This window comes from Felis catus, chromosome A3, assembly GCF_018350175.1.
Source record: "Felis catus isolate Fca126 chromosome A3, F.catus_Fca126_mat1.0, whole genome shotgun sequence".
NCBI classification, from domain to species: domain Eukaryota; kingdom Metazoa; phylum Chordata; class Mammalia; order Carnivora; family Felidae; genus Felis; species Felis catus.
Genome location: NC_058370.1, coordinates 118,598,239 through 118,621,288, shown reverse-complemented (window position 1 = coordinate 118,621,288; position 23,050 = coordinate 118,598,239). Strand labels below are relative to the sequence as shown.

The window sequence follows — 23,050 nt, the reverse complement described above, 5'->3', positions numbered from 1 at the left end:
CCCGGGTCTTTGCGGTGGGGCGGTGTTGGGGAGGGCGGGGAGAGGAGACGCCCACCACGCCGAAGTTAACTTGGCCCCGCCCTCTTACGTGCTCGGCCCCGCCCTTCACGCTGCCGGCAGCTCGCGCCGCCGCAGTCTGCGGCTGCCCAGCGCGCCGGGAGCTCCTGCGCCTTCCGCGGCCCGCGCTCCAGCCACCAGCGCGGTTAGCCACGTGGACCGACTCCTGGCGCGCCGACCTCACGTGGTTCTAGCATCGGCTGGGGCTTGCTGCGTTTCCCGCTTCTCTGTGCTCGCCCCCGCCTCTGAGCTCCGTTCCCATGGCGGCCCTGATGTTGGAGGATGGGTCGGTCCTGCGGGGCCAGCCCTTTGGGGCCGCTGTGTCGACTGCCGGTGAAGTGGGTAAGCAAGCTCGGGCCGGCTGCCGACCTCATCCCACTCTCTGCTGCCCCTCTCTGCCCAACCTGCCCTGCCCAAACCCGCCATTTTCCCGCCTGCACACCCAGCCTCCCACCCCCATTTGGTGCCCGTGTCCCCACCCTAGCCCCTTTTATCCCTCAAGGTCAAGGCAGCCTCCGCTGGGGCATTGTCATCGCTCAGGGCAGTGGTGGGAAGGGTGTCCTGCCCAAGCCCCAGCCCTGCCTCTTTCTTGCAGTGTTTCAAACCGGCATGGTCGGCTACCCCGAGGCCCTTACTGACCCTTCCTACAAAGCACAAATCTTAGTGCTGACATATCCTCTGATCGGCAACTATGGCATCCCTGCAGATGAAATGGATGAGTTCGGTCTCAGTAAGGTAGCCACACCCAATGCTTTCTGTACTTTATCTTTTCAAATCAGTGGTTATTAACTGTTAGTCAAGTGAAGACATTGACATTAAGTTAGGCATCCTGGAGAGAACAAAGATACACACTGAAGTGATAATACAAGTACTACCCACAGCTTAAGTACCTTAAGAGGCACAGTGCTGGAGGCCAAGCCAAAGAGTCTGGATTTTGGTAAGGAACCAGTGAAGATTTCTTAACAGTGGTGTGATGGGAGGAATGCTTTAAAATACATACTAGGAAAGAGAATGGAAATTAGGGCCACACCCTTCTCAGTGGCTGTGGGTCTCAGTTCACCTACCAAACCAAGTTGGTAATCGTCTTGTAAACCTACTTTCCTTGCCTTGACTCTTTTTTTGCCACTTTTCAGTGGAGTTCTTATCTCTAGATAAGAAAACTCAAGTCTCCTCCCACAGTGAGATTCCACCTATTCCTCCTCCTCTGGAATTTGGAAACTAAGTTGCGCTGTGAAAATTAAAGTAATGAAAAAAGTCCACAGAGATTAATAGTGGAAATCACCACAGCCTAGATACAGTATTCCTCAAAACTCATTTTGTCCTGGTATTCCACGCTTAGTGGGCCTTTAATTCCTTAATTCACCCTGACATTTAGGAGAGGGAACTCGAGATAAGGAGTGAAAGGACCATTCCTTATCACAGATCTGTAAGTACACTGCATTCTAGTTTATAATGCAGTACGTTGGTTAACATATGGCAGTTTTTAGCTTTGTTAGCTGTAGACACACTGACAAAATGAGAGTTCATGAACCTGCAGAATTGAGGCCCATGACAGAACCAGGGTGAGTAAGGCCTCCTAGAGCCTCTAGCCCACCATGGATACTTTTGTGGCACGTGTGCTGTGAATGCACCTGTCCACGTGCAGACTTGTCTTCCTGGCCATGGAGGGTTCTGCCAAACTCTCCTTCAGATCCGTTAAGAACAGTCTCAACATCCATCTTCTTTTAAACCTCTACCACTAAACAGATGTGATTTAAATATACCATTCCCTCCCATGTAAATGACCCATTTTTCTCTTTAATTATTAAATGCTTATCTACTGGGTAGCAAATTTATATTAACTTTATTATTATTATTATTATCCCTTACATGGAGGGGGGTAGAATCATGCCTAGCGCTGTACCCTGAACCTTTATTTTTATTTGATGAGGTATTGTGCACCTATCTTATTTTCTGTTTTTAGCACATTCTGTAATTGTGATCTTGTTTATTTGCATGTTACTTTATTAATTTTCAGGCTCCCTAAGTAGTAAATTCATATGGTAAGGACAGGGATCTTGTCTTTTTGCATACTCACTGCTCCTCCCCCAACATCTGTTACAATGCCTGGCACTGAGTGGGCACTCTGTAAATGTTTGTTGACTGCTACTGTGTGTCAGCCACCTTGTTCTTGCTGAGTTCACAGTTTGGTGAGGAAGACAACACAAACACATATACGATACAATGTAAGTAGCAAGAACAATAGAAACAGTGAGTTTAGGTGAGCCCCTAAGGAGGAGGCACAAACTACAGTGAGTGAGGGGGTGGTATCTTCACAGAAGTAGGATTTGTAATCTCAGTTTTGGACTAAAGAAAAGGAAGGGAAGGAAAATATTTTCAGTTATTAATCAGGGCCCAGCTTTTGGTGTTTCATATGAGGAACAACATTGTTGGGAAAGGACAAAAGCAGGAGATGCTTGCTGTGTTAAAGGAATGACTGGGTCATTTATTCAGCGTGGGTGAAGTGTAGGGTCTCAGCCATACGTTGGGAAAAGAAGATAGGAAGATGTGTGGCCCTCGGCCTCTCATGCTCTCTTCGTTCCGTCGACAGTGGTTTGAATCCTCAGGGATCCATGTGGCAGGACTGGTGGTGGGAGAGTGCTGCCCCACACCCAGCCACTGGAGCGCCACCCACACCCTGCATCAGTGGCTGGAACAGCATGGCATACCTGGCCTGCAAGGTACGGTGCTAGCACAGTTGTGTCTGGGCAGAACACAGGTGCCTGGAAGGAAAGAATCGAGATCTCTTTTGCACTACTGGGACTCGAGTCTGAGGTTGTGATAGAATGTATCAGATTTGGAAGGTTAGAGTAGGGTCTGGGAATTGGAGAAAGAACTGAGTTCTCACTCAAATGGAAAATTTTGTACATACAAAAGAAAAGAAGAATATAATGAACCCCCCAGCTTCTGTAATCATTAACTGAGGACTAAACTTAACTGCACCACCATGACTAGAACCCCCCTAATTATTTTGACGCAGGTCTCCATCGTTGTATCATTTCAGCCACAAATAGTTCACTAATCTATGAAAAAGGAGTCCTTTTTAAAAGAGCCACAGGGGCGCCTGGGTGGCTCAGTCAATTGAGCGACCGACTTCGGCTCAGGTCATGATCTCACGGTTCGTGAGTTCGAGCCCCGCGTCGGGCTCTGTGCTGACGGCTCAGAGCCTGGAGCCTGCTTCAGATTCTGTGTCTCCCTCTCTCTCTGACCCTCCCCCACTCATGCTCTGTCTGTCTCTGTCTCAGAAATAAATAAACATTAAAAAATATTTAAAAAAATAAAAGAGCCACAATAACATTATGGTACCTGTAAATAAGTAACAATAATTCCTAAATATTCAGGCGATATTTATAGATTTCTCTATTATCTAAATGTTTTTTATTGCTTATTTGAATTTGGATCTAAATAAGATTCATATATTGCATTTGGTTGGTATGTCTGATTTATGGGCATTGTAACCCACTTGACAAAAACAAGTCGGTTTTCCTTTAGAGTATCCCACAAGCTGCATTTTGTCGATTACGTTCCTGTAGTGTTGTTTAGTATGTTCTTTTGTCCCCTGATATTATTTTCTGTAAACAAATCTAGGAGTCATGGTTCAATTCAGATGTGATATTTTTAGCAAGAATACTTCATGGTAGTGTACTTCCATCAGGATGGCCCAGGATTTTGATGCCCATAGAACAGCTGTGTGTGACTCAGGGCTCTGGAATGCAGTGCTCCTGAAAGTCTAACCTCATGCATGACTGAGTTGGGGGAGTGTGATCTCTGAGAGTGTGCTATTTTGACAGGAGTGGATACTCGGGAGCTGACTAAGAAGTTGAGAGAGCAAGGGTCTCTGCTGGGAAAGCTGGTCCAAGATGGAACAGAGCCTTCAGCCCTGCCATTCTTGGACCCCAATGCCCGCCCCCTGGTGCCAGAGGTCTCGATTAAGGTACAGAGGTAGAGTGGGAAAATGTTGCAAGCTATAGCACATCAGTTTTATTCTGTTCCTAACGGGTGAACACTTGAGGGCAAATCAGAAGAGGCCTCAAAGGCAGGGGTTGGTGTGTGTATATCTATACTCATTGATTACAACTGCCCGCTCTTGCCCTTTATTCTTCAGGCTCCACGGGTCTTCAATGCAGGGGGCACCCCTCGGATCCTTGCTTTGGATTGTGGTCTCAAGTACAATCAGATCCGATGTCTGTGCCAGCGTGGAGCTGAGGTCACTGTGGTACCGTGGGACCATTCATTAGACAGCCAGGGTGAGTAGCTGGGGCGTGTAGAGGGCTACAAACAGGTAGCTTGGGTGGAAGATCTGTCCCTTGGTCCAGTCGCTGTAAGTCAACATGAGTTGCAGGAAAGGAGACAGAGATCAGGGCTTTTGTTCTGATGGTAAGGAAAGGCTGCAAGTTTGTCTCTCTGGTTAAACTACTGGTTTTGACGTCATCTTTTCTGCCCACTCCAGAGTATGAGGGTGTCTTCCTGAGTAATGGCCCTGGTGACCCCGCCTCCTATCCCAGTGTGGTATCCACACTGAGCCGTGTCTTATCTGAGCCTGATCCCCGACCTGTCTTCGGGATCTGTCTGGGACACCAGCTGTTGGCCTTAGCCATTGGGGCCAAGACATACAAGATGAGGTGGGACTTGTGGGGAGAGGAAGGGCCTGAACTACTGACATGAGCGGTGGGGAGTCTTGGGGATGGGAATAGAGTTGGTGTTCGTTAGTGTTGAAACAGGAGCAGGGGCTGGTGAGGGTCCTAAGCTCAACAAAAGCTGGGTTTGGTACAATGGTGAAGGGAGGGTGAAGAGGGCCTGTGACTCAGTGTGCTTCCATCTCCAGATACGGGAACCGAGGCCATAATCAGCCATGCTTGCTAGTGGGCTCTGGGCGCTGCTTTCTGACATCCCAGAACCATGGGTTTGCTGTGGAAACAGACTCACTGCCAGCCGGCTGGCTTCCTCTCTTTACCAACGCCAATGATCGTTCCAATGAAGGCATTGTACATGACAGCCTGCCCTTCTTCAGGTGAGCTAGAGTGATTCCGGCAGGGTGACTGGATCTGTACAGCTTGGAAGCCCCGGGGTCTTGAAGATCAAAAAAGGAAGCGCAACAGTGGGCCCCAATCATCTATCCTGATGCCCGCTTCCAAGACTACCAGTTCCCAAGTCAGGGATAATGGCAGATTTCGTGATCCCATCTCTTCAACAGTGTCCAGTTTCACCCAGAGCACCAAGCTGGTCCTTCAGATATGGAGCTGCTTTTTGACATCTTTCTGGAAACTGTGAAAGAAGCCACAGCTGGGAACCCCGGGGGCCAGACAGGTAAGCCCCTGAGTAGAACTGGGTTTTGTAGAACGAAGTAGAAGTAAGAACAGGGTTGGCTCCAGGATGGGCATAAAATGGGCATGCCCTAGGAAACTGAGATCTGTTTGGGAGGTTAAGGGGATGAGGTGGGAAAGCAACCAAGCCAAGATGATTCATTTACTTCTTCTACTGAAAGGAGCTCCAGAGTCAAGAGTCCTGGGTCGTTGTTCCGCGTCTGTCACTCATTAGAGGCATGACCTGTTTTGAATTCTTCTGTAAAGTGTGGGAGTTGATACAGGTGATCCCTCAGGTCTCGTTCAGCTCTAACATTTATGACTTTCTTTGCCTCCACAGTTCGAGAGCGGCTGGTTGAGCGCCTCTGTCCCCCTGGGATTCCCACCCCAGGCTCTGGGCTTCCACCACCACGAAAGGTTCTGATCCTGGGCTCTGGGGGCCTCTCCATTGGCCAAGCTGGAGAGTTTGACTACTCAGGCTCTCAGGTAAAGCATGTCCATCCCTGCCCCTCTGGGTGTGTGACCCTCAGGAACGGATGGTCTTGAGGAGAGGGCTGAGGCATAAACATTGGTTGTAGGGAGAGAATGAATCAGGAGATCCGGGGAATGTTCAGAAAGGTGAGGTGCTAAGGAAAAGGAGTTGGTTATGAGAGACTGGGAGTACAGGAAGGGAGAGACACGTTGGTGGTTTCAGACTTGGTAGTCTTGCTTCTGTAGGCGAGGCTGGTACGCCATTTTTGTCTCCCTAGGCGATTAAGGCCCTGAAGGAGGAAAACATCCAGACGTTGCTGATAAACCCCAACATTGCCACAGTGCAGACTTCCCAGGGGCTGGCTGACAAAGTCTATTTCCTTCCCATAACGCCTCACTACGTAACCCAGGTATGACTGGCATAAGGCTGGACTGAGGAAGGGACCCACGTGGGCAGGGGTATTCTGTGGTCACTCTGGGTTTCTAAACTTCTTTGATCCACTCTATACCCCCAAGGTCCTAACGTTTGTTATTCCTCTTCTCCCTCAGGTGATCCGTAATGAGCGCCCAGATGGCATCTTACTGACTTTTGGGGGCCAGACAGCTCTGAATTGTGGTGTGGAGCTGACCAAGGCTGGAGTGTTAGCTCGGTATGGGGTCCGGGTCCTGGGCACACCTGTGGAAACCATTGAACTGACTGAAGATCGGCGGGCATTTGCCTCCAGGATGGCAGAGATTGGAGAGCATGTGGCCCCCAGTGAGGCGGCAAATTCTCTTGAACAGGTTCGAGGGGCGGTTGGGGGAAGGTGGAATGATGTCATTTTCTTTGTGTCTTATTTTCTCTGGGGCCAGGAACCCTCTGTGCAGCAAGCAGTCGAGGCCCGATCACTGTGTTCACCTCTTCTGCTCGTTACAGGCCCAGGCAGCTGCTGAGCGGCTGGGATATCCTGTGCTGGTTCGTGCGGCCTTTGCCCTGGGTGGCCTGGGCTCTGGCTTTGCCTCCAACAGGGAGGAGCTCTCTGCTCTTGTGGCCCCAGCTTTTGCCCATACTAGCCAAGTGCTGGTAGATAAGTCCCTGAAGGGATGGAAGGAGATTGAGTACGAAGTGGTGAGAGATGCCTATGGCAACTGTGTCACGGTGAGTGATGGAGGTGGGCTGGGAGTAATGCCAGGCAGTGTGAGCTCCAGTAAGAGCAGAGGTCAGAGCTGAGATCTTTGAGGGTTCGATGTCCCTCAGACCCAGAATGGGTACTGTCCCAAAAGCAACAGGACCCTGGGATGCAGCCTCTTGCCTCTCTTGACTTCTTTTGGCAGTGACCTCCACGGGACCCTTCTTTCACAGGTGTGTAACATGGAGAATTTGGACCCATTGGGCATCCACACTGGAGAATCCATAGTCGTGGCTCCAAGCCAGACACTGAATGACAGGGAATACCAGCTACTGCGGCAGACAGCCATCAAGGTGACCCAGCACCTTGGAATCGTCGGGGAATGCAATGTGCAGTACGCCTTGAACCCCGAGTCTGAGCAGGTGAGACTCTAGGCCCTGGAGCTGATATTCTAGCTGTTGGATCTCCATCCATAATTTTGGGTCCTTGAGGCCACGGGACTTTATGGTCCTACAGACCTTGAAGTAGAAGTCAGGATTGTCTGTAGTAAGGTTGGACTGGGATGGGGGTGGTGCTTTTGCTATCTGTGCCTTTGGAGAGGGCTTAGTTTTCTGGCCCTTCTAATACCTCTCCTAGGTGGGCCTTCTGGGCCAGTTATCTGATGTCTGTCTGTCTCTCTCTCTCTCTCTCTCTCTCTTTGCAGTATTACATCATTGAAGTGAATGCCAGGCTCTCTCGAAGCTCTGCCCTGGCCAGTAAGGCCACAGGTTATCCACTGGCCTATGTGGCAGCGAAGCTAGCATTGGGCATCCCTCTACCTGAGCTCAGGTACAAGGGTGGGGAAAAGATCACAGAGATGGGGAGGGGAGCTGAAGAAAACATTCATGGGACAAGGAATTTAAAAAAGATATTGGCCTGGATGTGTGGGGTCAGAGGAAGCTATCTGGAAGCTCACTCTACGTCTCCCACTCTGTCCTGACACCTCCACGTGACGGCTCCCAGGAACTCAGTGACAGGGGGAACAGCGGCTTTTGAACCTAGCCTGGATTATTGTGTGGTAAAGATCCCTCGCTGGGACCTCAGCAAGTTCCTCCGTGTCAGCACAAAGATCGGGAGCTGCATGAAGAGCGTCGGTGAGTGAGACGTGCCCCAAGAAACCCTTCCCCAGGTCACTCTATGGGGTCCCAGCAGTCCTAAGAATCTAGAATATCATAAAGTTAGTTCCCTGGCATAGGCTTTCAGATCCTATATTAGCGGCAGCTTGGGAACATGGTTTCTCAGAACTCGGACATTTCAAACTCCGTGGTCCTCATCAAGAGCGGGAATCAAAGGCATCTGGAAATCTGTGCCAGAATACACATGCCACCTCCACTCCCCCGCCGTCTGTCAGAATCTCTGTGATGGGGTGATGGCCATCAAACTATCTCCTCTCTCTTGGTTTACAAATAAGTAAACTGAGGTGCCCACAGAAGGAAGGTGACATGGCTGAGTAGAGGGTAGAGCCAAGAACTGAAAACTAGATCCGGTTGCTAGTTATGTGCACCTCTGTCCTACTATGTTGCCTGTCATCGGCAAGACCAGTTTCATGAAATTCTACCCACAGCCTTGCATTGCATTTTGCCCACGGCCTCATCGCTAGGTTTTAATGCCAGTGACAGTTTGTTCTCCATGTGACTTTAAATACTGATGCTTCGGGGAAATGATGCCTGTTGTTTTGTGAACCCTTGTATATCCAAGTTAGCACAGTGGCAGTCGTCGTTAACGCCTATCAGCTTCTCTGGGTACTTTCTTCCATGATCACCCCCCAAATTTTTTAACATGTTTAAGATCAGAGCAGAACATCAGAGCCCTTTTTCATAAAAACAAGGAAATTTAGTAGCGAACAGCATGCAAGCAGTGGTAGAGTATGCTGGAATTGAGTTAATACACTTCCCTGTAATGTCCCTTTAAGTCACGTTAGACTGTTCTAAAACGTTTCAACCAAAGCAAGCATTTCACATACCACAGTGCCACCAGCCAAGGATAAGAGCATTTCATTGTGTTGCAAATACCCATTTACAGCAATAGTAGCCTTTATTTATTTATTTTTTTATATATATTTTTTAACATTTATTTATTTTTGAGATAATGCGAGAGACAGAGTGCAAGCAGCCAAGGGGCAGACAGAGGGAGACACAGAATCTGAAGCGGGCTCCAGGCTCTGAGCTGTCAGCCCAGAGCTTGACGCCGGGCTCGAACTCACGAACCGTGAGATCATGACCTGAGCTGGAGTCGGAGGCTTAACCAACTGAGCCACTCAGGCACCCCATCAATAGTAGCCTTTAAACAAGCGAGTCTAAGTAAGCTCAGATATTATTTTGGAATTTTTAGAAATCTTACAAGACTGCCAACTTGTTCCTTCTGGACATGAATTCCTGTTGTGTGAAAATTACGATAAACATGGGAATAAAGCCATGATTAAATTGTTGGTAAAAGAAGTGGACTGAAAATAGGATAAAGATTAATCCCCAGATGAGATGTTTAATGTTTTATATCTATTCAGGTGTTCTTAGAACATGATCTTCTCTGATAACTTTTTGTGACTTTTATCGTGCAAGTAAGATACATGAACCATTGAGAAATTAGTAAAGTAGTTGAACCAAAAAAGAGTAATCCTCTATAGTCTTGTTACACAGGGATTATTTGGGTATATATATATGATTCCAGAGTCTTCCTAGGCATGTATATGTGAATATGTTGGGTATCTCTCTTACTCAAAATAAGCATTTACAATAAAACCATATTACAAAGGAATTGAACAAAATCATTTATCATTCTCTTCCTTAACACTGCTATTAGCATTTTAGTGTTTTAAAGTTCTTTTGAAGAAACAATTAGGATTGTAAATAGAAAAATACAGTTAGTAAAAAAAGAAAGAAAGAAAACACAATTGGTAAGACGATCCTAGGGTAAATTGTCAGAGGACATTATAAAACTTTGTGGACGAGGAAATCAATAAGCAAATCTGGGGAGTTGTAGGGAGAGGGGAGTTCCCTTTTATTAATAAATAGAAATCTAGCTAAAATGAGCAAATTTAAGAGAAAAATTGTTTAAAACGATTATATGTACTTTTTAGAAGATGGTGAAACTTGTAAGCATAAACTTCTGTGAAGCAAGTAATACTTATTAAGACCCAGAAAATTCTTACCTATTTCTCCTGTACTTCTGCAAGTTTATCCTAAGGAGATAACCCAAAGCACTGAAGAACTCACAGCCTCACTTAGAAGGATGAACACTTCAAAGCTAGGTGTCCTTCCGTAAGTGAGTAGTTAAGTTATGGTAAATCATACAGGAATTAAACTGCCGGTAATAAGGTCACAAAGCAGTGTGGGAACATGATTATGATAAAGGAAAAAGCATGATAGAAATTGTATGTGTACTATAGTCATATATAAAACATATATTTGAAAGAAGTCCAGGAAGGAATACTCTAAAGTGAGAGTTGTGAATGTGATTATTTCTGGATGGGTTCAAAGAGCAGTGGGATCATCTTCCTATTATTCAGACTGTTGAAAAGTTTTAAAGGATGAGACTGATCCCAGATGGTGTCATCATAATAGGAATAAAGCACATAACTGGATAGCCGTCAGTGGTTGGGCCATTGTGATCAGCTGCACTATTTCTAGTATCCACATGTCCATTTTAGGCATCTTAATTTCGTAGTCCGTAATAAACACAAAACAGAAAATGGTAAGGAGAGAAGTTCCAGTTTAAGATTGCTCAATAACAAAACATGATACGTACCACTGCTTTGGTTCTTGTCCTGAGAATCTTCCAGAATCTTGACTAAATCAGAGACATAGGAACCTCCTACCTCCAGGGCCTCAGTTTTCACATCCTGTTCCTCCAGGTGAAGTCATGGGCATTGGGCGTTCTTTTGAGGAAGCCTTCCAGAAGGCTCTTCGCATGGTAGATGAGAACTGTGTGGGCTTTGATCACACAGTAAAGCCGGTCAGTGACATGGTAAGTGGCTCTCTTCCCCTGGCAACACCCCTGAAATGGACCCTCCTCTGTCCCCAGTCTGTGGACGTGTTACCATTAATAGCAGCAGTCATTACTAGACATTTGCATTTTTCACTTGGCTCAGAATTTTGTGGTTCCTCTCATCTATTCTATAAGGATGTATTTTTTTTTTTTTTTTTTTTTTTTTTTTAGTAATGTTTGTTTATTTTTGAGAGAGACAGACAGACTGTGAGCAAGGGTGGGGCAGAGAGAGGGAGACAGAATCTGAAGCAGGCTCCAGGCTTCGAGCTGTCAGCACAGGGCCTGATGTGGGGCTTGAACTCACAAACCATGAGATCATGACCTGAGCCAAAGTTGGACGCTTAGCTGACTGAGCCACCCAGGCCCCCCTCATAAGGATGTATTCTTAAACTTGTTTCTGTGGACATTGAAACAAGCCTAGAGAGCTTGTGGAACTTGCTAATACATTAGCTGCACAGCCAGAAAGTGGCAGAGGTAGGATTTATATACAGGTTTTTGCAATTACAGAGTTGCTGCTTTGGCTCCTTTTTTGCAGTGTCTTTTCCTAAAACAGTGTCACTCATGCTCTCAGGCTTTATGAGGTGCTAAAAATAGATTGGGAATGTTTTGCTTAACAATCGTACGTCTCCTCCCTCTGCGCAGTCCTTCCATATCCATCTGTCTGCCCTCCCCATTAGGAGTTGGAGACGCCAACTGATAAGCGGATCTTTGTGGTAGCAGCTGCTCTGTGGGCTGGCTATTCTGTGGAGCGGCTGTATGAACTCACACGCATCGACCGCTGGTTCCTGCACCGGATGAAGCGGATTATAGCACACGCCCAGCTGCTGGAACAGCACCGTGGACAGCCTTTGCCCCCAGACCTGCTACACCAGGCCAAGCGCCTTGGCTTCTCAGACAAGCAGATCGCCCTTGCGGTTCTGAGGTCAGAGGTGGTGGTGAGGGCCTTGGGCTGAGGATGTGGGGCAGAGAATCTTGGTACCAGTGAGGGGCCCTCGGAGAGATTGGGGTGTTTTGGAGGCTTCTGACCTTCATCCCTGGGTTGTTTTCCTCTTAAATTCCTGCCCTGGGATCTCACCCCTTTACTAAGTCTGAACCCCACCAGGGCTATATTTTTGACCCTTCTTCTCTTTTAGCACAGAGCTGGCGGTTCGCAAACTGCGTCAGGAGTTGGGAATCTGCCCAGCAGTGAAACAGATTGACACAGTTGCAGCTGAGTGGCCAGCCCAGACAAATTATTTGTACCTGACATACTGGGGCACCACCCATGATCTCACCTTTCGAACGCCTCACGTCCTGGTCCTTGGCTCTGGCGTCTACCGTATAGGCTCCAGCGTTGAGTTTGACTGGTGTGCTGTGGGCTGCATCCGGCAGCTCCGAAAGGTCCAAGAGCTAGTCTTTCCTACCGTCTTATCTGCTGTTCTATTCTCTTTCAGTTCCAGCAGTTGCCTTACGCCCACATTTAATCCTGGCACTTTCTGTTAATTGCTACACTTAGAGCTTTGGGAAGAGTGTGGGGGTGGTAGGGGCGGGAGACTCCCCTTAGGCCATCTTGTGCCCCACACAGGGTATGTGTCTTTTCTCCCAATACTTTGTACCTGTCTCTCTAGTGCTTGGCCCCACTTCCCTCCCAAGGCAAGTGTCCCATATAGCTATTTCAGAGAAAGCTTTTTGGCTTTGCCTTAGTTTCTCCATGTTTTTCCTCCCATCTTATAGTTCAATCTCCTCTCCCTCCCTCTCGCAGATGGGATATAAGACCATCATGGTGAACTACAACCCAGAGACAGTCAGCACTGACTATGACATGTGTGACCGACTCTACTTTGATGAGATCTCTTTTGAGGTGAGAGAGTTGAAGGCTGCTTGTTAGCCTGGGTGGCCAGGGTCAAGTGGGAATGGCTGGCTGACTTAAGATTCTTTGGGCTCTGTGGGGTTTGAGGGGACGTGGGTAGAGGGTGAGAAGCAGTGAGCAGGAAGGCTCAGATCCCTGACTACCTGCTACCTCCACTTGATTCTCCTGTTGCACTAAGGTGGTGATGGACATCTATGAATTAGAGAACCCTGAAGGTGTGATCCTATCTATGGGTGGACAGCTGCCCAACAACATGGCCATGGCTCTGCATCGGCAGCAGTGCCGGGTGCTGGGTACTTCCCCTGAAGCCATCGACTCGGCTGAGAACCGTTTCAAGTTCTCCCGGCTCCTCGACACCATTGGTATCAGCCAACCTCAGTGGAGGGAACTCAGTGACCTAGAGGTGGGCTGGGGCTTGGTTGGGGGCTGGAGGCTAGATGCGGTCAGGGGTGAGTGTGACCAACCCAGCTGCACCCTTCTTAGTCTGCTCGCCAGTTCTGCCAGACAGTGGGGTACCCCTGCGTGGTGCGCCCCTCCTACGTGCTGAGTGGCGCTGCTATGAATGTGGCCTACACTGACGGGGACCTGGAGCGCTTCCTGAGCAGTGCAGCAGCCGTCTCTAAGGAGCATCCTGTGGTCATCTCCAAGTTCATCCAGGAGGCTAAGGTAGGGGCTCAAACAAGTCTCTGAGGGCAGCCTCCCCAGCCTCAGAGGAGACTCCTCTCTCTGGTCCTACAACAATTTCTAGGCACAGAAGGCTGGGAAGGATGGGTTGTATCAAGGCTCTTCAAGGAAGGGAGCCTCCTGGGGCAAGTGGGAGAAGAAAATGGTCCCTGCCCTACATCACATTGCCTTCACGTCCCCGCTAGGAGATTGATGTGGATGCTGTGGCCCGTGATGGTGTAGTGGCAGCCATTGCCATCTCTGAGCATGTGGAGAATGCAGGCGTGCATTCAGGCGATGCCACACTGGTGACCCCACCGCAGGACATCACTGCCAAAACCCTGGAGCGGATTAAAGCCATTGTGCACGCTGTGGGTCAGGAGCTGCAGGTCACAGGACCCTTCAATCTGCAGCTCATTGCCAAGGTAGTAAGAGGGGGCTAAAGGAAGAGACTAACGGGCATTAGTACCTTCTTGCTCTGTGCTGGCCACAGTGCCAGTGAGCACTCACTGTCTCCTGCCCTCATCAGAGTAGGCCCAAAAGCTGGAGGGAAGGGGCTCCTAGCTAGAGCCCACAGTGTTGTAATGGTTTGTGACAGTCTGTTCACAACCTGATCCCTGTTCCCCTGTGCAAGGTTGATTACCCACAGAATGGTAAATGAGGGAAAGAGTCCAGGTCAGTGGAACAGTGTCAGCAAGCCCAGCCTACAGAAGGTCTGACCAATCCCTGTCTGCTCTAGGATGACCAGCTGAAAGTTATCGAATGCAACGTGCGTGTCTCTCGCTCCTTCCCTTTCGTCTCGAAGACACTAGGTGTGGACCTAGTAGCCTTGGCCACACGCGTCATCATGGGGGAAGAAGTGGAACCTGTGGGGCTCATGACTGGCTCCGGAGTCGTGGGGGTAAAGGTACGGAGGATTGAAACCTTGAGGTTAGCAGTCAGAAGCAGGGAGACATAGTGGGAGAGAGTTCACTTACCACACATGTGAGTCCGCATGTAAACTGAGCACCTATCATGGGCCACAAGGGTGATAAGGGTCTTTGTCCTTTAAGAGCTCACACTAGTAATGGAGACAAGGGAAGTTGGGTTAAAAAATAGCTTGTTTCTAGAACAGTCTATGGTAAACCTGCATAGTAAAGATAAGACTAAAATGCTATAGGAGTTTACAGACAAGAGATGGCACTTCCAAAAGGAGTAACCTGGGAAGGGCTGGGAGAGGTGGTATTTAAATGGAGTCCTGAAGGGTGGTCAGGATGTTTGATTGGCAGAGCTTGTTGAGGAAGTGTTCCAAGGCCAAGGAATTAGCTTAGTGGAAACTGCCGGAAGACCCGAACTATATTTGAGAAGCAGCTCACCTACTGGTGTAGAGCATAGGCAGAGCAGCAGCAGGCAAGGCTAACCCTGCCGTCTGGCTGAGACCACGGGAAAGGAACTGTGGCTGCTGCTTCCGATGAGGGGAAGTGGGCCCTCCTTGCCTTGGTGTCTCATATCCTGCTCCCACAGGTGCCTCAGTTCTCGTTCTCACGCTTGGCGGGTGCTGATGTGGTGTTGGGTGTGGAGATGACCAGTACCGGGGAAGTGGCTGGCTTTGGGGAGAGCCGTTGCGAGGCCTACCTCAAGGCCATGCTAAGCACTGGCTTTAAGATCCCCAAGAAGAACATCTTGCTGACCATTGGCAGCTATAAGGTACAGAATCCAGAGGCAGGGGCTGCCCAGAGAGGTGGGGGCAGATAGCCTTGGTTCTCTGGGCCTGGGCTGACCTTGAAGTGGAAGACAGAAGAGATACAACCGCATCCTCCTTCTGCTTGGTTCAGAACAAAAGTGAGCTGCTCCCAACTGTGCGGCTGCTGGAGAGCCTGGGCTACAGCCTCTACGCCAGCCTGGGCACTGCTGACTTCTACACTGAGCATGGCGTCAAGGTACCGGGGCTCCCGCAACCTACCCCTGCTTTGTACCAGAGAATTCTGTGTTCCCTTGCTTTTTCTGTCATTGCATAAATCCTCTATATTTCTCATAGAGCAAATAGAGTATACAGAAAAGCAAAGAAAAAATTTTCCTTACAGTCTCTCTACCACTCTTAACATTCTGGTGTATTTCTTTCCAGAATATTATTTCTATATGTACATGTATGGGCTCATATTGCACAGTCCTTGATAACCACAGAGTAGATGTTTTTCCTATTAAGAATGTACTCTGGCAGTAATAAATAGAGGCAGCCCTGGTCCCCACCCTATAGGTCCTCAGTCTCTTCCTCATGGGTTCCTGGGCTACCTCTCCTCCCTTTGCTGTCCTTCGTGACTCCTGCCAGGTTCAGGTTGGCCCTGACCTTATCTCTGGGCCACAGGTAACAGCTGTGGACTGGCACTTTGAGGAAGCAGTGGATGGTGAGTGCCCACCGCAGCGAAGCATCTTGGAGCAGCTGGCTGAGAATCACTTTGAGCTAGTGATTAACCTGTCAATGCGTGGGGCTGGGGGCCGGCGTCTCTCTTCCTTTGTCACCAAGGGCTACCGTACCCGGCGCCTGGCCGCTGACTTCTCTGTGCCCCTCATCATCGATATCAAGTGCACCAAACTGTTTGTAGAGGTACCTGGGACCTGGGTGCTAGGAGAGCAACAGCCAGTGTTAATGGGACAAGAGGGAGAAATGAGTGTGCCATGGGGTTGGGAAATCTCAGTATGAAGCAGTTACGGTAATAACCGGGCTTTGGGGCTACAGAGAGAAGTTGGGTATTGGGAGGTAGAGCCTGGTTTATGCAAAACCTACAATTCCTGGGTTGCCCTTAAATCAGAGCTGACTGTGGTTTTCACCTACAGGCCCTAGGCCAGATTGGGCCAGCCCCTCCTTTGAAGGTGCACGTTGACTGTATGACTTCCCAAAAGCTTGTGCGGCTACCTGGTAAGTGCATCTTCTGGGAGAACCCAGCTTCTGCACACTGGTAGCATCTGGCTCAGAGATCTGGGCTGTGGGACCCACACCCTGCCTGGACTGCATAGAGTGTGGGGGCCAGAATCTTTCTCACTGAGCTCTTTCCTCCCACGATCCTCTGTGCCCTTGACTGAGGAACCTTGCCACCTCTCACCCGTATCAGTGGCTGCTCATTTTCCTACCACACCAGTTCACATCTTTGATGTCCTTTGTGTCTCTGAACCTTCCTCTAATCTTGCCACATCCATGTTCTCCCAGGACTGATTGACATCCATGTGCACCTGCGGGAACCAGGGGGGACACACAAGGAGGACTTTGCCTCAGGCACAGCTGCTGCCTTGGCTGGGGGCGTGACCATGGTGTGTGCCATGCCTAATACCCGGCCCCCTATCATTGATGCCCCTGCCCTGGCCCTGGCCCAGAAGGTGAGCCCTTGTACTCCTGCTTCACGGTGATCCAGACGTCTCTGCCTGTCTCCCAGACCCATCCTCCTTGTGCCCTCCCAGAAGCCTAGGGGCCTAGGCCACTGGTTCCCAGGCTGGCATGGATGCCAGGGGGTCTTATCTCATTATCTCATATGTATCTTCCCCAGCTGGCAGAGGCTGGTGCACGCTGTGACTTTGCCTTATTTCTTGGGGCCTCGTCAGAAAATGCAGGGACCCTGGGTGCTGTGGCTGGGTCTGCTGCTGGGCTAAAGCTCTACCTCAACGAAACCTTCTCTGAGCTTCGGCTGGACAACGTGGCCCAGTGGATGGAGGTAGGGAGTGGGCACGTGGGAGGAGGCAGCCAGTGTCCTGGCTTGAGGACCACACAGAGTGGGCTAACCAACAACAGTGAGGTGTCAGGAGCTCTGTGAGGGCTCTGAGCTCTGATGAGCTCAGAGAATTAAGGGCTCTGCACGCTCCCCGATAAATTCTTTCTGTCCCCAGCACTTTGAGACATGGCCATCCCACCTCCCCATTGTCGCCCATGCGGAGCGACAGAGTGTCGCCGCCATCCTCATGGTGGCCCAGCTGACCCAGCGCTCAGTGCACATATGTCATGTGGCACGGAAGGAGGAGGTGAGAGTACACCCGGGATCGCAGTGCCCCTTCTGTTTTCTCAGTGACACCCAGAGGTCAGGGTCTCCTTGGGGTCCGGAGGGGGTGGGGAGCAGGGAGCCAGTACCCTCAGCATGTCTGCCCCGTAACTTTCCTAGAGGGGGTGTTGGCTGCGGAGACTTGTAGGGCAGGGCACGAGGGAGGCCCCTTCTAGATCTCCTGTCCCCCCAGATCCTGCTGATTAAAGCCGCAAAGGCCCGAGGGCTGCCAGTGACCTGTGAGGTGGCGCCCCACCATCTGTTTCTGAGCCGCGATGACCTGGAACGCCTGGGGCCCGGGAAGGGCGAGGTCCGGCCTGAGCTTGGCTCCCGCCAGGATGTGGAGGCCCTGTGGGAGAACATGGCTGTCATCGACTGCTTCGCCTCAGATCATGGTGAGAGGGCCCACAGTGTACCTTTCTGCCCAGCAGGGCTCGTGCCCCAGCTCAGGGCCCCTGGGCTCTGTGAGGATACAAAGGACTTGACCTTTGTAGCACAGTGCCTGGGCTGTGATGGGTGCTTGATAAATGCTCCCTGAAGGAACTGATGAGCAAATGATAAAAATTATAAATGAGAGAACATGGGTCAAAGGTGTAGTCCCCGGAAGGTGGCAGCTGTCATGGTTTATCTGTTTTCCAAATAACCAGAGGAGAGGAGCATTGAGATGTGTAGCGAGGCAGTGCAATTCTGGTGGCCTGTGTGACTCCCCAGATGTGGAGGCGATGGGGCCTGAGGGTGCTGCTCTCTTCCTTCAGCCCCCCACACCTTGGAGGAGAAGTGTGGGCCCAGGCCTCCACCAGGCTTCCCGGGGCTGGAGACCATGCTGCCGCTGCTGCTCACGGCTGTCAGCGAGGGCCGGCTCACTCTGGATGACCTACTGCAGCGGCTGCACCACGGTCCTCGGCGGATCTTCCACCTGCCCCCACAGGAGGACACCTATGTGGAGGTGTGGGCGTGTGGGCGGCTGCGGAGGGTGGGCGGCTCTGTATCCCCCGCAGCTGTTCCAAGGTGTGGCCCTACCCTAGCATCACCCGTGACTCTGGGCAGGTGGATCTGGAGCATGAATGGACCATCCCCAGCCACATGCCCTTCTCCAAGGCCCACTGGACACCCTTCGAAGGGCAGAAGGTCAAGGGCACCGTCCGCCGTGTGGTCCTACGAGGCGAGGTGGCCTATATTGACGGGCAGGTATGTGTGTGGCCTGAACCCCATCCCAGTAGTGACTTCCTTGGTGCCATTGTCAACTTGCTCTGGCACATCTCTGTGGTTCCAGCACCTCCTCCAGCTGCCCTGGACATGGGTGGGCACAGGTCCCCTGAGGTGTGTTTCCTTTTTGCTGGCTTCCGTTGCTTTAGGGTCTCAGTCCAGCTCTTTGCCCCCTGCTCACTCGCCTGCTCCTGCTTTCTGTCTGCAGGTCCTGGTGCCCCCGGGCTATGGACAGGATGTACGCAAGTGGCCTCAGGGGGTTGTTCCCCAGCTCGCACCTCCAGCCCCTGCCACCAGTGAGATAACCACGGTATCCACAGTGCTTTGGGACTGGAGGGGGGTGTTGGGGGATGTGGCCAGGAACAGCCAGCAGCACAGATGTTATAATTAGTGGTTTAGGGGTGGAAGGCTCTGTAGTTGACACTAAAAGTCCCCCACCTATCTCTTTGTCTACTACAAAACATAGACTTAACTCTCAGTTTAGGAGATTACCTACCTAGGGGAAACACAAGCCCCTTATTAACCCAACCAGAGGTTTATCTGAGGGCCTGTCATGGGGCTAGCACACACCTCTAGGAGGCTAGTTGGTCTTCCTGTGCCACAGCAGCATAGCAGAGGGATGAACCTGAGGGGAGATGATGGAGAACGGGGTCCATTCCATTCTCGCTACGGACAGTGAGCAATTTGGCTTTTCTCGAGGAATTAAATTTGAGGAGTTGGGTCAGTACTTTTTAAAATGTGAGGCCTATATCTCTCCAGACACCCGAAAGGCCTCGCCGGGCTATCCCAGGGCTTCCCGATGGCCGCTTCCACCTGCCTCCCCGAATCCACCGAGCCTCTGACCCAGGTCTGCCAGGTAAGAGGAGGGTCCTGTGACACGGAGGATGGGGCCACCTGGACTCAGAGATGTGTAGGGACAGGCTTCTTTTCCCCCAGTGTCCCCCTGATGGACTGGGGTCGGGCTCACAGCCCCCCCCCCCACCCCCCCCAGCACCTCACTTTGGTCCACTTACCCTGTTCTTCCTGCCTTTCCTTCATACTACTAGTCTGACCCGCTGTACCTTCCTTTGCCTAAATCAGTCTGCCCTCTGTGAGGTAGGTACCCCACAGCTTCTCACAGCCCTTTCTTGTTGTGGGCAGCTGTGTTCCTCCGCCCAGGAGCTGGGATCCCACGGGGCAGCAGAACGTGGGGTAAATCCAGGTTACTGGTTGGTGTGAGCCTGGCCGTTCCCCTTGCCTAGGATCCCTTTGCCACTTGGGCGGGCCCTGGGAGGGCACCACTGCTCTCACACAGCAGCCCCCGTGGGAAATCACTGGTGTGTCCCCAGGGCTACTGATCCTTGTTGTCCCCTAACCTGCTATAGCTACTGTTGTGTGAGTTGGTTTAACACAGACGCTATGATCCAGAGTGTGGGGAAATGGGGGTTCTTCACAGACCTTAGTTGCAGGCTTATATCTGTCCTGTTGCCCTATTTGTAGCTGAAGAGCCAAAGGAAAAGTCCTCTCGGAAGGCAGCTGAACCAGGTGAGACTTCCCCAGAGCCCACGCTCACTTCGGGGACCTGTCTGACCTGACCTCTGTAGGAGGAGCCCTCTGACCCACCTCTTCTGCCCCGTCCCTCACTGCAGAGCTCATGGGAACCCTTGATGGCACCTGCTACCCTCCACCACCAGTACCTAGACAGGCGTCACCCCAGAACCTGGGGACCCCTGGCCTGCTGCACCCCCAGACCTCACCCCTGCTGCACTCATTAGTGGGTCAACATATCCTGTCTGTCCAGCAGTTCACCAAGGATCAGGTGCCTGGGGGAGGGAGGATGGGGACACCCAGAGCTTTGAGAATCTGAAAAGTTGGGGCTAGGACCTCTGGGGTCCACTGCCTTTCCAGCTGACTTGGGGTCTTTTTTAGATGTCTCACCTGTTCAATGTGGCACACACACTGCGTATGATGGTACAGAAGGAGCGGAGCCTCGACATCCTCAAGGTCAGGGTCAGGGCTGTGGGCTACAGATCCAGGACCCTGTCAGAGGGATCTCCCTCTCCTGCCATAGGTCACCTTGTGTGAGTCCAGATCCTCCACTATAAGTTGCTCTGCCTTCTTTATTCTGGAAGGTCCTGCTGACCTAGACCCCTGACCCCCACATGTTTGCTCTCCTCTGACCAGTATTTAGCTGATTTGTGAGGCCCTGAGTGCCGGTGCATCAGCCTGCTAATCTGGTCACTTGCTCTGTGCAGATGTATTCAGTGGGATAGATCTGGGGTGTTTCTGTTTCTCCCAGAGAATGAATATTTCATTCAGATATTTACCAGCGGTGTTTCGGAGGCAGAGCCTTTAGCTCAGAGCGATGCTAATAGAAATGTCAAGGTTAGGACAGGTCACAAGGAGGTTTGCAGGGAGTTCTCTCAGTGTCCCTCCTGTGTAAGTGGGCGAAGCAAGCAGCAGCCTATACTTTCCCCAAGATGAACACACACTTTCACACTGAATCTTGGCCCTCCCCCCCACAGGGGAAGGTGATGGCCTCCATGTTCTACGAGGTGAGCACGCGGACCAGCAGCTCCTTTGCAGCAGCCATGGCCCGGCTGGGGGGCGCTGTGCTCAGCTTCTCAGAAGCCACGTCTTCAGTCCAAAAGGGTGAATCCCTGGCTGACTCTGTGCAGACCATGAGCTGCTACGCCGACGTCGTCGTGCTTCGGCATCCCCAGCCTGGAGCCGTGGAGGTGAGGCCAGCTGTCCACTAGACAGGGTTGATTGGGATGGATCCAGGGACATGACTGCAAGTCTCTGGTTGGGCCACATGGGTGAGGGGACCCAAGAAGAGTGGGACTCAGGCAGGGAGCAGGGGCCACTGGGATGCAGAAGACAAGGCTCTCCTTTCTTATTCCCATTTTCACAGCTGGCAGCCAAGCACTGTCGAAGGCCAGTGATCAATGCTGGGGATGGGGTTGGAGAGCATCCCACGCAGGCCCTGCTGGACATCTTCACCATCCGGGAGGAGCTTGGAACTGTCAATGGCATGACGGTGAGCGCAGTGGCAGGGGTTGGGAGCCTGCCCAGGCAGGGTCTGAAGAGGGGGGGCAGTTGGGCAGTACCTTCTCTGTTCCGAGGCATGCTGCATCAGGGAGGCCTGTGTCCTGATCCTGAGACTGAAAGCTTTGAAGTGGGGGGACAAGGTGCTTGATCTGGGGGCCCTCTTGGTGATCGGGTTCCTCCCCTAGATCACAATGGTGGGGGACCTGAAGCATGGACGCACGGTGCATTCCCTGGCCTGCCTGCTCACCCAGTACCGTGTCAGCCTGCGCTACGTGGCACCTCCCAGCCTGCGCATGCCACCCAATGTGCGGGCCTTTGTGGCAGCCCGCGGCACCAAGCAGGTGAGGCCCTGGGAGGCCATGGGGAGCTGCGGGTTGGGCAGTGAGAGCCTGGCACTGCATTCACTCTGACTCTGCCTCCCCCTCCAGGAGGAATTTGAGAGCATTGAGGAAGCGCTGCCCGACACTGATGTGCTCTACATGACTCGAATCCAGAAGGAACGCTTTGACTCTAGTCAGGAGTATGAAGCTGTGAGTACCAGGGCTGAGGCGAGGCCAAGGCTGGAGCCGTGGGGCATCCAGGCTAGTGGCCAAGAAGGCTGGGCCCCAGGAGCTTGATTGGGCCTCTCGGTTGTGATAACTGCATGTGGGTGTGGAAGGAACCCTGGAGGAACCCAGGCTTGTGGCCCTACGGCCACCCTGGCCCTGAGGTGCTGACTGGGCCCCCGTCTGCCTCGCAGTGCTTTGGCCAGTTCATTCTCACTCCCCACATCATGACGCGGGCCAAGAAGAAGATGGTGGTGATGCACCCGATGCCTCGAGTCAATGAGATAAGGTGACACGGCTTCAAAATTGAGGATACACCAGGGGCTGGCTGTGGGAGGACACTTAGTCTTGGACAGGCTGGGGTAACTGTTTTCTTTCTCTTGTAGCGTGGAGGTGGACTCGGACCCCCGAGCAGCCTACTTCCGCCAGGCCGAGAACGGCATGTACATACGCATGGCTCTGTTAGCCACTGTGCTGGGCCGCTTCTAGGGCCCAGCTCCTCAGACTCTTCTCGTCAGGCCCAGCTGCTGGGCACAGATTCTGGTGCCCCCCACGGGGGCAGCACACTTAGGAGATGCTCTGGGGCGTCCAGGCAGCTCACGTGCTCACACATACACATGCAGGCCACACTTGGGCACTGGACTGGACTGGAGCGCTCTAGCATGGGGGTAGGTCCCCATCTCCTTTATTGTACCGCAAACCTGTAAAGTCATTTTTCTACTGACTTAATAAATAGCTAAGCTGCTTGTAA

General features: G+C 51.4%; 1 protein-coding gene across 2 annotated transcripts; it reads left to right on the top strand.

Moving 5' to 3' along the window:
* The first annotated feature begins 34 nt into the window (after positions 1–34).
* On the top strand, positions 35–23,050 carry CAD (carbamoyl-phosphate synthetase 2, aspartate transcarbamylase, and dihydroorotase). Of its 2 annotated transcripts, XM_006930444.4 has the most exons (45): positions 35–399; positions 653–792; positions 2,648–2,777; positions 3,888–4,030; positions 4,202–4,343; positions 4,547–4,718; positions 4,922–5,107; positions 5,291–5,403; positions 5,740–5,885; positions 6,149–6,280; positions 6,420–6,653; positions 6,787–7,008; positions 7,213–7,401; positions 7,683–7,807; positions 7,982–8,112; positions 10,869–10,981; positions 11,680–11,924; positions 12,136–12,382; positions 12,744–12,842; positions 13,030–13,254; positions 13,335–13,517; positions 13,721–13,939; positions 14,254–14,421; positions 15,018–15,200; positions 15,329–15,433; positions 15,859–16,098; positions 16,329–16,410; positions 16,699–16,865; positions 17,033–17,197; positions 17,370–17,501; positions 17,712–17,913; positions 18,274–18,464; positions 18,566–18,706; positions 18,933–19,034; positions 19,484–19,580; positions 19,865–19,915; positions 20,204–20,248; positions 20,353–20,522; positions 20,633–20,707; positions 21,229–21,441; positions 21,618–21,743; positions 21,940–22,095; positions 22,183–22,284; positions 22,494–22,588; positions 22,686–23,050. In XM_006930444.4, exons 1-45 carry the CDS (start codon positions 318–320, stop codon positions 22,786–22,788), a joined length of 6,729 nt encoding a protein of 2,242 aa, XP_006930506.2. In that variant the 5' UTR covers positions 35–317; the 3' UTR covers positions 22,789–23,050. The 2 variants fall into 2 exon arrangements, with proteins under 2 accessions (XP_006930506.2, XP_011279586.1); XM_011281284.3 differs by lacking the exon at positions 19,865–19,915.